The sequence below is a fragment of the Oryctolagus cuniculus genome, chromosome 4, assembly GCF_964237555.1.
Source record: "Oryctolagus cuniculus chromosome 4, mOryCun1.1, whole genome shotgun sequence".
NCBI classification, from domain to species: domain Eukaryota; kingdom Metazoa; phylum Chordata; class Mammalia; order Lagomorpha; family Leporidae; genus Oryctolagus; species Oryctolagus cuniculus.
This window is the reverse complement of record NC_091435.1, coordinates 51,983,293-51,997,038: the sequence shown is the minus strand read 5'-3', so window position 1 is coordinate 51,997,038 and position 13,746 is coordinate 51,983,293. Positions and strand designations below refer to the sequence as shown.

General features: G+C 36.5%; 1 protein-coding gene across 9 annotated transcripts in view; it reads right to left on the bottom strand.

Moving 5' to 3' along the window:
• The window catches only part of EPHA6 (EPH receptor A6), a 1,017,309-nt gene that overhangs the window by 297,058 nt on the left and 706,505 nt on the right, over positions 1–13,746 (bottom strand). For 7 of the 9 annotated variants that reach the window (XM_017347166.3, XM_051859383.2, XM_051859384.2 and 4 more), the window contains 2 exons: positions 8,449–8,496; positions 7,859–8,021 (listed from right to left, as the gene is read on the bottom strand). In XM_017347166.3, coding sequence (XP_017202655.3) covers positions 7,859–8,021; positions 8,449–8,496 — 211 coding nt within the window. The remainder of the gene's footprint in view (positions 1–7,858; positions 8,022–8,448; positions 8,497–13,746) is intronic. The other 2 variants (XM_008267078.3, XM_051859387.2) reach the window with 1 other exon arrangement.

Genomic DNA, 13,746 nt, shown 5'->3' with positions numbered 1-13,746 from the left:
GTCACGTATTACCTAGAAAATACATTTTTACACTACATTTGGAGCAGTTTGAAATGTCTAAGGAATATTTTTGCTCTCTAGGAGAATCCAAGGTTGTAAAGTCAAATAGCTTGACATAAAAATTCAGGCAACTTGTATGATGGCTGATAGAAGAAAAGCCATCTGAAATCAAGTCAAATTAAAACCAGACATTTGAATGACAGAAATAAACTGTTAGTAATTCTACAGTGAGTTTTAGGGGTGAGCCTCAGGAAAATAGTGACCATACATTACTTTATCATTCTCCCCAGCATCTAAGTATACCACCTGCTATTAATATATGCACAAAATAAACAAAAAAGAAACTGAAAATACATAAGTAGAACAATAAAATGTAGGTGATTTGTTTGAAACAATAGATGTATGATCACAGAGCACTTAGCAACTAACATCAATGCATTTAATATACATTGAATACCTTCTATCTGCCAGAAGCAAAGCTATATGAAAAGTACAAAATGTCAAAAGAAATACAGAAACATCAGGCAAGAGTACTTTCCTTCAATGCTAAGATGAGTAAGTTTTGAGAAGTAATATATAGCATAGTGACTATAGTTAACAATACTGTGATGTTTGCTTGAAATCTGTTCTGTTAAGACAGTCAATTCACACCTCCCTCCAACACATACATTTAGAAAAAAGGTGGGGGTGGGAGTGGTCCTTGATTTAAAAAAATTTTTTCTAGTAAAGGAATGATAGTTACATACCAAATAAATAATATTTTAGTATAAGCAGATGTATGTTATTGTCTTGTAATAAACCCATCTTCTGTTTGTTACTTCCCTTTTAGATATGAGCCAAATTGTAACACTGATTTTTGATATGCACATTTTACAACTTCTAAGTACCTGTTAATAGCTAATGATTTTCTTTTCAGTCCATTTGGTAAAGTTATGATCTCTAATATTTTTCATATTAAGGTCTTCAATCTGTCTCATGGTACATAAGCCATGATCCTTATTTGATCTAGGCAAAATTGGAACATAATATCTTTTCTGTCAATACAGTTTCTCTTAAAGTGAGACTTCCATTTCCTATGCAAATAGTTTTACATTTCTTCAAGACCCCAACTGCATTATTTTGACCCTTTGGAGCATTATACTTGGTCTACCATGTGTATGTTAAATGAGAAATCTGTATTAGATGCATAATGACAGATAAATAATTAGAATCATCTGAAGAAAATCTGTGTTCATATTCAAGATGCAATATTCTAAAGAGAGATATAATTATTTAAAGGATGGTAAAGACTGGGAAGCAGTAGATGAAGACTCAAGTACTTGGGTCCCTGTCACCCGTGCAGAAGACCTGGGTGGAGTTCTAGGCTTTGGGCTTTGGCCTGATTCAGCCTTGCTCGTTTTGTGCTTTGGGCAGCAGATAGAAGATTGCTCCCTATCTGTCTCTTTCTGCCTTTCAAATAAAATGAAAATGATAAAAAAAAATTAAAAAGAGGTCTCATGCCATAATATTCCCTATCCCAACACTTACTACCTGTAGTAAAGTACAGGTAACTTACTGCACTCTCTAGCACTTCAGTTTTGTGATCTATAAAATGGGCATGATAATGGTGTCTACTTCAAAGGTTTTAAGTATGTTAGTGGATGGAAAGAACAGAACAATGTCTGAAACATAATTAGAATTCAACAAATACTATGATGTTATTGCTCCCAATATTAGAAGTTACATATACTTCTATCTCAAACTTCTAAACAAAGCAGAAATTTCCTTTATAACACACTGAACAAGTACGCAGTTAGCTTCAGTACAAATTCTTATTACTTGAGGTCTTCATTGCCTTCCCAAGGCAGGCTACTTTATATTCAGACAACTTAGCTGCTAGAAAATTCTTCTTCCCAACTGATGTTTGCATTTAGATAGCTATGGCTGCCAACACTGAAAGTGTGCTATTCACTGGAGATTATTTCAAATTAAAGTCTTATATACTGGAATTTGTCCTCCTCTGGGTAGAGTCATAAATATGAAATCTGCCTCCTTTTTGATTAATTAACTTTTTTATTACTCCACCAGGGTCAGCTGGTACTCTTTCTGCTTCATGCTCCACCATTAATAATCATTCCAAAATTTCTGGCTGCTGTTAATAATGATGTAGCTAATTTCATCTTCAGTAATTGAAGCAGTACAGATTGTGCTTCAACCAACAGAGTGGATCAAACATAACAGAGATTTAAAAAATGTTTAAGGAAGAAAATATGTTAACCATGGAAGTATCATTTTATTCTACATAAAATGACCCCCAGTTTTAGAATTAACAATTAATTTGCAATTAAAACTGCATATATTATATTTTTTGCATGACATAAGCCAGTTACAGCTTGTTATCCAAAATAAAGCAGGCAATAATGCTTATCTGTGGCAAATAAAATTCACAGTACTTTTTTTTTGAGTGCTATTTATTCTTTCATGTTTTAGCCTCTTTGAAAATAGTTTATTATATTTATTTACTTAAATGCATATTTGAACCTACAGTTACGTGCAAGATATTTAGTGAGACTTGCATATATTTATGATATAGCTTTTCATTTCAGAGTTTACAACTTAGTAAAGAAGTATGCCTGTGCTCAATAGAATACTAGAGAAAGTCCTAGGAAAGAAGGTTAATTAGTCACTGGACTGATTAAGAACATGTCAGAATGGGTGTCATGTGAGCTACATTGACCATTTTTAGTGTGATAATTTTCTGAATAGTCCACTCAGAGGTCATTGAAGAACCTCGGAAATGACAAACATACATAATATTTTATGTATAAAGCATGTGAATAATCTAGGTTCTTCAGAGTATATGTTAATTTGAAGGAACTAAAGAGGAAAGATGTCAACCTGGATTAGATTTGGAGAGATCTTCATGTCTGGTAAGAAATTCACATTTTATTCAATAAAAATTCTAAAGGTTTAGCATTTTTCAGTATTTAAAGAGGTAAATAGAAAAATTAGTCAACCAGAATTCTAAAGAGTGCATTAGGACAGTAGAAACTGCAGGTATTACATTGCACCTTGGTTTTGTGGATTATATACCATGTAGAAATTATTAAAATAGGTAAAATTGCTTCAATATCAGACCATAGTAAAATAACTAAATCTTATGGATGTTTTTATAAAAAATGAAGTGATCCTTACATTTATATCTGTAACTTTTTTATAAATGTGTAAATTGTGACATAAGATTTTATTTTTAAATATCTACTGTGATTCAGTCATTTTTAATTTAAGTTGTTAATGCTCATCATGATTTTTGTGTAGCCATGATGTTTGCAAAAACAAGTAGTAAGAATGTTATGATTTTGAAAGGACTTATTTATTATTTGATGTCATTGTCTTAGTAGTGAACTAGATGTGGAACAAAGTAAGTTAGATATGACTGAAGAGAACTGAATTATAAACCATGTCATTTTGTTTACTTTAAAAGTTTGAACCAGATCATCAAATGAGAGACTAACTAGTATCCTCTCCCCAAACAATAATGCATAATTCATGCATTATGAAGTTAGTCAATTAAGGGTGGGCATTTGCTGCAGCAGTTAAGACACCACTTTAGGATACCCACATCCCATATGAAGTGCCTGTATTCAAGTCCAAGTTCCACTTCTGATTCCAGCTTCCTGTTAATGTACACAATGAGAGGTAGCAGGTGATGGCTTAAGTACCTGGGTCCCTGCTTCCAAATGGCAGACTAGGATTGAGATCCTGGATCCTGGCCTAAGCCTGGTCCAGCCCTGGCAGTGCCAGACAACTGACAAGTGAACCTGTGGGTGAAGTTCTCTGTCTCTCTGCCTTTCAAATAAATTAAGAATAATTTCCAAGTAAGTTAGTTTATTAAGTGGAATAAACAAGACAAAATTTAGCAATAAAGTAGACATTACAATAGTTCAGGCAATAGTTGAGCAACAAAACCTATAAAAATGTAAACATGAGCCAACAGGGTAGGAAGAGAAAAGAACTGACACCATCAGTTGGGATTCATATTATCAAATTCTTGAATTCATGGTAAATCTACCCATTTCTTACCATTTTTCATTGAAATTCTCTATTGCCTTTAAATAGCATGCTTGAAAGAATGCAATTTAAGTCTAATCAGACAATAAAAAGTATCTTTTAAATTATTTCCCTTTCAGCTGTTGATTAAGACCCATTTTATGCACACAAACAAAAGGTTTAGACAACATATTTTCAAGATTCTTCTCAGATATTGTCTCATCAAGGGTTTAACCAAAGTCACTTTCATGACATTCATGATCAGAAATTCAGATCAAAGCTTTCATTTATTTTGTTGCCATTATCAGTTGGTTTGAGGGTTCTAATAGTGTTTCTTCACTCACTAGTTGCCAGATTTTGCTAAGGCTAATGAGTTTCTTAATTAAAAAAAAGGTATAATCTTGGGTGGGCATTTGGTACAGCAGTAAAGATGCTGCTGTGATGCCAGGATCCCACACTGGAGAGCCTGCGCCTGAGTCCTTGCTCCAATCCTGGTTCCAGCTAACATATACCATGGAAGCAACGAGTAAAGGCACAGATGTCTAAGTCTGTGAGTGTGAGACCTGCATTGAGTTCCTGGTTTCTGGTTTTAGCTTAGCCCAGCCAAGGCTGTTGTGTACAGTTAGGGAGTGAACCAGCAAATGGGAGATTTCCCTCTCTTTCTGTCTCTTTCCCCCCTTTCCCTTTTGAATAAAACAAATGCATAAATTAAAGTTTTTACAAAATTAAAAAAGCATAGTCTTATTAGAATTAAATGCATGCAAACTTCTCAGTGTAGAATCTTGAACATGATGTTTGAGTACAAATTCTACAGTAGACCTTCAATACCTTCAGGATACAAAAACCCTAATGTGTCCAAAAGAGCACCTTTGTTTGGACTTCAACCCCCCACCTTCATCTTCCACCATTTCACCACTCATGTATCCTCACTGCAGCAAATATCAAACCATTTGCTCTTAAATTTTCATGCTGGGGCTGATGCTGTGGTGTAATTAGTGGGTAAAGCTGCTGTCTCGATGCAGGCATCCCATATGGACGCTGACTGAGTCTGGCTGCTCCACTTCTGATCCAGCTCCCTGCTAATGGCCTGGGAAAGTAGTGAAAGATGGCCCAAGTGCTTGGGCCCCTGCACCCACATGGGAGACTGAGAAGAGGCTCGTGGCCCTGGGTCTGGCCTCGCACAGCTCCAGCTGTTGTGGCCATTTGGGGAGTGAACCAGAGGATGGAAGATCTGTCTCTCTCTCTAACTCTGCCCTTCAAATAAATAAATCTTTAAAAACATTTATGCTGTCTCAGGCCTCAGTGCTTTAGCTGCTCCTTGGCTACCTCTCTTTCAAGGATGAGGCCCAGTTGGATCACTTCCAGAAGCCTTTCAGGACCCATCTGTGCTGAAAAATGGCATCTTTTCTATGCTCCCATGTTCTGTTTGCATATTTTTATGAAAGGACACATCACCATTCTTGTAATTTTTTGTTTAAATTTTTCCACCAGAAACCTATATAATATAAATTATGGGAGTACACAGATTATAGCTCTTATTAGTACCATTTTTTTTAATCTTCAGGGACTCACACTGACTAAGGCACATATTAAGTTCTGTGTAGATTTTTCTTGAGCAGATGAATGTTGTACTGAGTCACTGGTGAGTATGGGGTCTTTCTACTGAGTAAATATATTTTTTCTATATAACATCTGAAGGAATTATTATTGCTCTGAAATTACAGTGAGTTGAAATTTAGATTTAAAACCAAACATATTTTTAATATTTAGATGGAAAGGGATTTTTAAAATTGGAACTGATTACTTTCTGTATAAGCCCCAAATGAACATAAAAGACTTATTTGGATTGATTTTATGAAATTTTTTCTGACGGAAGAGTGAACACTGCCCAGAAAAGGCAATGACTTGACTCTTCCTTGGACTAACCTTTCCTTGGATGTATCCCAGGCTTTGCATCTAGGCTAGGGCTTGACAGATTGGCAGAAAAATGATAGTCACTTGGACACAGTAAGTACAGTCCTTTGGCTATTTTTGTATAGATTTAATTGTGAAGTTGTGAATACTGTACTCTATTCCCAATAATTCAAACTCTTGTTTTAAGGAGTCAATTGCCTCCAATAGCATTATAAATGACAGTTATTGACATTTAAAATCCAGATCACAAGTCTTTTTAATAATTGGTTTATTCTTTCTCCCTAAGTTTTGTTCCTTCTTACTTACAAATGTCAGACAGTTTCCATGTTTCAGTTAGAAATAGTTATAAGAAATGATAAGATTTTGAAATCAATATTGTTTGTCAATGCAACAATAACACCACATTCCATCTGTGTTAGAACTTGGGACCCAAGTAGCTTCACTTCAAGAGAGTGATAAACTGGAGAAACGGTAGCTTATTTCATGGTTTTACAACTAACACTTCATCCTAAATTAAAATTATGGGACTCAGCAGGCAGGATGATAGAGTACTTATAGCACAGCTTTAGGAGGAAGACAGCCCTGAATTTCAAATTTTAGCGCAGCTTCTTACCGGATTCATGAATTTGAACCAATTCCCTAAATCCTTTAATCTTCTGTTTTCTTAAAAGTAAAATTAGGAAAAGAAAATTTGACTTATTCATGTTGAAAGGTCTGAATGAAAGAATACATGGAAAATACTTCACATCATTTTAGGCATTAATAAAATCTCATTAAATCTTACCTTTATTTAATCCATAGAAATTATTATAGTAAATTGCTCTTATTGAATTATTAAGATAGCATTTTAGCAATGATGGGAACAGGTTGTTATTATATTTATCTATTTGTACATTTTTCCAAAGACATATTTGGAAAAAGCAACCTATATTATCCACAAAACTATTTTGTAGTGAAATTTTTTTCAAAGACTTATTTATTTATTCATTTTTATTTATTTGAAAGGCAGAGAGAGAGGAGGAGAGACAGATAGTGAAAGGGATCTCCCATCCACTGGTCCACACCCCAGATTGCCACATCATGTGTGACTGCTTCAAGCCAAAGCCCTGAGCCAGGAGTTCCATTTGGATCTCCCACAGAAGTGGCAGGGACCAAGCACTGGAGACATTATCTGTGGCCTCCTAGGATGCAATAGCAGGAAACTGAACTGAAAACACTCTGATACAGGATGTGGACATCCCAAGCAGCAGTTTAACTTTCTGCACCATAACACCTGCCCCTAAAATGAGTTTCTGAAAGGCAGAAGGAAGTCATGGTAGAGCTGGGTTTAGAATGAGTAAGAAATTTCAAAGCTTGTGCTATATGACAATGTAACACCTCACTTATTCTCCTCATCTTCCATTTTGGTTTCCAGTATGTTGAGGTTACGGAACTAATGCAATTAATTAAGCCTATGTGTATATATTTAAACTTATAATGTGCATCTCAGTCGAGTTTGTCTCCTGATCACTGACTTTACTGATCTGAGATAAACAAACCAAAGCTGTCCAAATTTGAACAAAGCCTTATTCCTTTCCAGCTTTTCATTAGTATCATACATATCATGATGCCAGGATTGGTAAACAACCAGACTAACATCATCCATTAAGACTCTGTGTAATGGCACGAGTGATGAATTCTGCATAAAGGGACATACTTGGGCCACACTACAGTTGTGATAGAGCAAAGCATATCATAGAAGTGTTTAATGACAGAACCAGAACATTGGCTGAAATGACTCGTATGCGCATTGGCATGAACAGTATCCCATTTAAAAAGACTGTCAAAAACTTTGGACACCTGGTTTTAAAATACCAGGATAAGCTGGGATGGCACTAAATTAACATGTTAGTTTATATCCTTGTGTGAAACTTACTTTCATCTCCTGTTTCAAATTCAAACTTCTGACTGTAGCCACTGTATCCTGTTGCAGTCCTCACTCGGATATGAAATATGTACTTGGTGGCTGGCTTGAGACCTGTGATGATGACACTGGGGGCCTTGGATCTCGTGGAGGAATAGGTGAGCTGCTCATGCTCCTGGGGAACAGAACAGAGGAGAAAGGAAATAAAGCAGCATGACCCTACCATTTCCTCCAGACAGCCCCAAGTTCTACTGAGGAATTATCCTCTCAATATTGAAAGTGTTGACTAAAAAGAAGTGTAAGCATGGTTTTCTATAGCTTAGTAGTTAGTTGTTTATCATTATGATGCACATGATATGGCCCTGATTTGGAATTTTATCAAGCAAGGTGATTAATCGTATGCCAGGAAACTGTACTAGTGAACTGCGCTAGTGTTGTTAGCAATTCAGATTTTTGACCCAGCTCTAAGGAATGGTGGTGACGTGAGAACACGTTTACACAGAATGGCAGCTGCAACTTGAGAAAAATGGGCACATCGGATCAGAACACACCAGCAGAGTGCAAGGAGCAAAGGTGGGAGAATTCAAGGACCCGCTACTCACTTCTACCCGCAGGTAGTGCCAAAATGCCGGCGCTATCCGTGGGTAGGCCTGTGGGTGAAAGGAAAAATAAATTAATTGATTTTTAAAGTTTGAAATCTTTTATCCAGAAATCAATTGCTTTGATCTATTGCTCAGTGATTTCCCAGTAGTAGAAACTGAAGTTGAGTCAACTTTAAGCAATCAAGTGATCTGTGTGTGTGTGTGTTTTTTTTTTTTTCTTTGAGGGAGAATTGATTCCTCCCTGCATACTGCAATGTACTTCCCACAACTACTCTTTTAAGTGAGCTCCCCTGTCTACTAGCACAGAACATGTTATGTGTCCTTGAGACTCTGTTCAAAAATTGCCAGTGGTCTGGACACATTCAACGTACGATAGTCTTTATGTAGTGTTACACAAAACAACTCTATAAAGTTATAATGATATTTCAGCAGGGCATCTAAAGAAAGAAAAAACACTGTATAGGTTGAGTATCTCTCATCTGTAAATCTGAAATGCTCTAAAAATCCCAAACTTTATGAGCATGATGCCACAAGTAGAAAATTCCACACATGACCTCATATGATGATTGTCAAAACACAGGCACATTAAAACTATCTCATTACATCAGTCTACGTGCATAAAGTGTAAACACAAATGGATTTTGTGTTTGGACTCCAGTCACATTGTGTATATGCAAATATTTCAAAACACTAAAAATGTTGAAAAATAAAATATTTCTTTGTCCAAGTATTTCAGATAAGGGTTACTCAACCTTTACTTGTATGAGCAATGCTTCCAAATTCATAGTTAAACTAGGTCACTGTTTACTTAATTTCCACTACTCTCTTAGTAATTTAGAGATAAAAATTCTCAGCGATGGAAGTGACTTTCAAAGTCTTTAAATCATTCATTTGATGCTTCAATTTTACTACAGTATTCCCATGAAGATTGTATTTAGTTTTTGCCTGGAAATCTCTTCTGTTCAGGAGACCTTCCAGACAAACAAATTGAAGTTACAAAATTTTACACATATGTAGAATGTGCTAACCTTCATTTATCTGCTGGTGATGCTTTAAGATTTAGAACTACGAAAATCATTTCCCTTAAGCTACTTTTGAGGAAAAGGTTCTTATTTTAATGATCATTTTTATATTTTATAGTCTCATTTGTCTGAAATTTATATGCTGTATAGTTATTCTGTGTCTGGCTGAGGAATTGAGTTTGCCATCTATATCCCAAATAATAAAAGTATTTATTAAATATGAAGCACAAAGGAAAAGAATGACTTAACTACAGCAGTATTTTAAATAAAAAGGATGAAATGGAAAAATTGCACCTTATATTTATCTCTAGGTAACTCTGAGATTAGAAAGTAAATATTTACCCATTTGCCATAAAATCCAAGAAAATAAAGGAAAGTCTACAAATCACTGCTGGATATAATCATATCTGCTAAGGGTTGAAAGTAAGAACTTACTAACACCAAGACCTTTAAAATTAGGTAGCTTAAGATCATGTTATGGAGAGACATGTATGTGGACTATTTGAAGAAATGATGATATTTCTGCTAGAAATTTAGTAGAAGTTTGCATTTTTCATTTTCATATACTAGAGAATATTCCACCCTTCACAGAATCTTCTGCAATGTAAGTGGTATGGCACATCTTGAGCGCTGTTTCGCAATGTGAAATGATGACTGAGAGAATTTTAAAGCAATGGAAAGCGAAAAATTGAGTCATATCCCCAAAGAGATATGATAATGGATTCAAAAGTTTACTCTTAGAGTGACCTCATAATAATTTCATATAGTCTTTGTTGCTCCACCAAACATAATAAAATAGTAATTTCCTTCTCAGTAAAGTTACAGAGAGTAACCTGACAGGCAGCAGTGAGCCTTTCTCCTGTTATTTACAAGTGTACACCTGTAGCTACAACTCTGAAATAAAAATCCTCAGGTATAAAGTGTGCTTAAATGTTTCCTCAGCCTGGCTCACTCCCCACCAGCATGACGGCTGTTGTCTTGTCTTACATCTTGCCACCTGCCAGCACACCTGAGGAAGAATGCTCAGGAAAAGCAACAGTGGAGAGTTCCCCTCAACATACACAGCAGTCTTCTCTCCTCCCAGTGTTTTTTAGCTCAAAGGAAAGCAAGTTTGCTTTGATCTGTGACAAAGTATTGGGCACTAATATCCTAGAACTCTGGCTAATTGCTTTTCTACTGACACATCCACTCCAACTCAAAGCAGCTTGTCACCAGGTAGAGACTATGTTTTGCACAGAGCACCCTCTCTCTCTCATATCCTGGCAGGCTGAATTCTGAACATCCTTGAGTAGAGTATGTGCACGTGCTTTTCTGGAGTTCGTACCACGAATGTGCATCATAGGGGCAATTGCTAGCTGTATGACATGTATGTCTTCAACTTTGCTAGGGAATACATTGCATTGTTCATAAAATTTACTTATATTTTTTGTATCTGCAGCAAAATCTCTCCTCTCAGTCTCAATGTTACTTGCTTTCTTATTTTCTTTTTCTTCACAATTAAGCTTTCCAAAGGTTTCAACCAGCTTTTGGCTTTGATTTTCTCTTTTTTTTTGTTTTCTATCCCATTTAATAACGCTCTTATTATAAATTATTTCCCTCTTTGTATGTTGTGTTAGTTTATATTGTCTTCTAAGTTCTCATATTTTAGCTTATTAACTACCTGTACATAATTTCAAATATAATGTAAGTTTACAAATTTCATTCTGTGCTGTTTAGTTACCAAATAAATACATTTACAAATTTCACACTCTTTACTGAAACTGTTATATTCCACATGCTTGCATAGGGTGTATTATCAATCAATCCTAAGTATTTACTTATTTACACACACACACACACAAAGATTAAAACAATCTTTGGGGCAGATCCAAGATGATCACTTTTGAAGTTTTACAGCTCAAAACAAGTGGTCAGGCAGCACAAAGTGGCACTACAAATGTAGAATCCCATGGGTTGCAAAGCTTATTGAATTGTAGCCAGTACAGAAGATACTCATTGGGCCACGATGCTGGCAGTCTTGCACACTAGTGTTTGTTGGCTGAAAATAAAACAGCTTGTGTTGTCTCCTTTGATGAGCACAGAAAATAGTTTCAATTGTGAGGTAACAATTCAAACAACTTACTGGGAAGGCTCCATGATGGCGGAATAGGGAGGAAACTCACTGATAGTGCAGGAAAAGATAGTTTAATGAAAGTGGAGATACTGTAGTCTCAGAGAAGAGTTAGGGAAAAAACTGCAGAGGAAACTCTTCTGGAATTAGTGGGACACAGTGAACCTATGTGGAGGGCATGGGCGCCCATGGCTCGGGATCCCAGCTTTCGAGTCTATACACCAGTGCTGGAAAGGGAGGTGAGTTGAAACCACAGTAGCCCAAGACACAGAAAAGTGGCAGGAAGAGCCTAGAGGGAACAAGGCTTGAAGCCCTGTGGGGGAAGTACACCAGGCTAACTAGAGGAGAGAAAAAAAATAAAAGGGACCAGTATGGACACGATTCTCTCTCTCCACTCACCTTACAAAGGTGAGCAAGACAAAGAGCAGGCACCATTTTGGACGTACGTAACAGGTGCGCCAGCTCAGGGTCCGGGCCAGCGCTCAGCCAAGCAGAAAAACCTGACTCTGGTGGGGAGAAATAACAGTAGACTAAGACCTAGTGAATGTGTGGAGCTTATGAACTGGGACTGTGAAAAAAACTGAGGGTGTGTGGGAGAACTCATGGTGTGGCTGATGTGAGTAGTCTCGGTGAGGGATGCCACAAATTCGGGGGCTTTGGCTACACGGTGAGAGACATTGCAGGGGAATCTGAGCTTACATTGAGGACTGAACAGATCCTTAGTGTGGTCCTTGGGACAGAGCAGACAAATATTATACCCACTGGGGCTAGCGCTCAGGCTCTGATTGCCATGAAAGGAGAAGAGCTCAGTTGAGCAGAATTACTTCCCCTCTGATTAAAAAAAAAAAAAGAGAGAGAGAGAAGATTTACCACACCAAACCTGGGTGTGTCACTTTTGGCACAACCTTAACCCTGAAGAACTGAACAGAGCTTTCTGGCCATACCCACCACAAGCCTTTAGAGATTCACCAAAAGAAGACAGCCCACTTAATCTACAGTCATAGTATAACGCGAAATATAATGACAGCAAGAAAAAAAGAAGAAACCACAGAATATCTCCACAATGTCAAACAACAAACACAGAAACCGAGGGAACAAGAACAAGGAAGAACAAGGAAGACATCAAATGAACATGACACTCCAATACAAGATTATGAAGATGATGAGATAGAAGAAATGCAAGATATGGAATTCAAAAAATGTATGATAAGAACATTTAGAAGTTATCAAAAACAAATGCATGTACTACAGAAATCCATACAGGACAGGACAGAAAATCTCTCTTGTGAAAATGAAACCATAAAGAGGAATCAAAATGAAATGAGGAATTTAGTAGAACATGAAATTGGGATATTGAAGAGAAATCAAAATGAAATGAAGAATTCAATAGAACAAATGAAAAACACATTTCAGAGCCTTAAAAACAGAATCAGTGAGATAGAAGAAAGAATATTGGACTTAGAAGACAGAGCACAGTCAAACCAAAGAAAAGAAGAGGAAATTAGAAATCTAAAAAATATTGTCAGGAATCTACAGGATACTATTAAAAAACCAACATTTGGGTTCTAGGAGTTCCTGAAGACACGGAGAGAGAGAAAGGATTAGAAGGCCTTTTAAGTGAGATACTAGCAGAAAACTTCCCAGGTTTGGAGAAGGTCAGAGACATCCAAGTATAGGAAGCACATAGAACCCCTAATAAACATGACCAGAAGTGATTATCACCATGACACATTGTAATCAAACTCACCACAGTGAAACATAAAGAAGAGTCAGATTACTCTCAGAGGATATCCAATTAGACTCATAGCAGACTTCTCATCAGAAACCCTACAGGCTAGGAGGGAATGGTGAGATATAGCCCAAGTACTAAGAGAAAAAAACTGCCAGCTCAGAATATTATATCCTGCAAAACTCTCATTTGTGAATGAAGGTGAAATAAAGACCTTTCATAGCAAACAGAAATTGAAATAATTTGTCACCACTCATCCAGCTCTGTAAAAGATGCTTAAAGATGTGTTACACACGGAAACATGGCCATCAGTACAAAAGAAGGTAAAGGAAGAAACTCTCCCAGTAAAAGATCACAGGAAGTTCAAAGCATATATTAGAAATATCCTTAGAAAAATGGCATGGCCAAGTGACTACTTATCAATAGTCACATTGAAT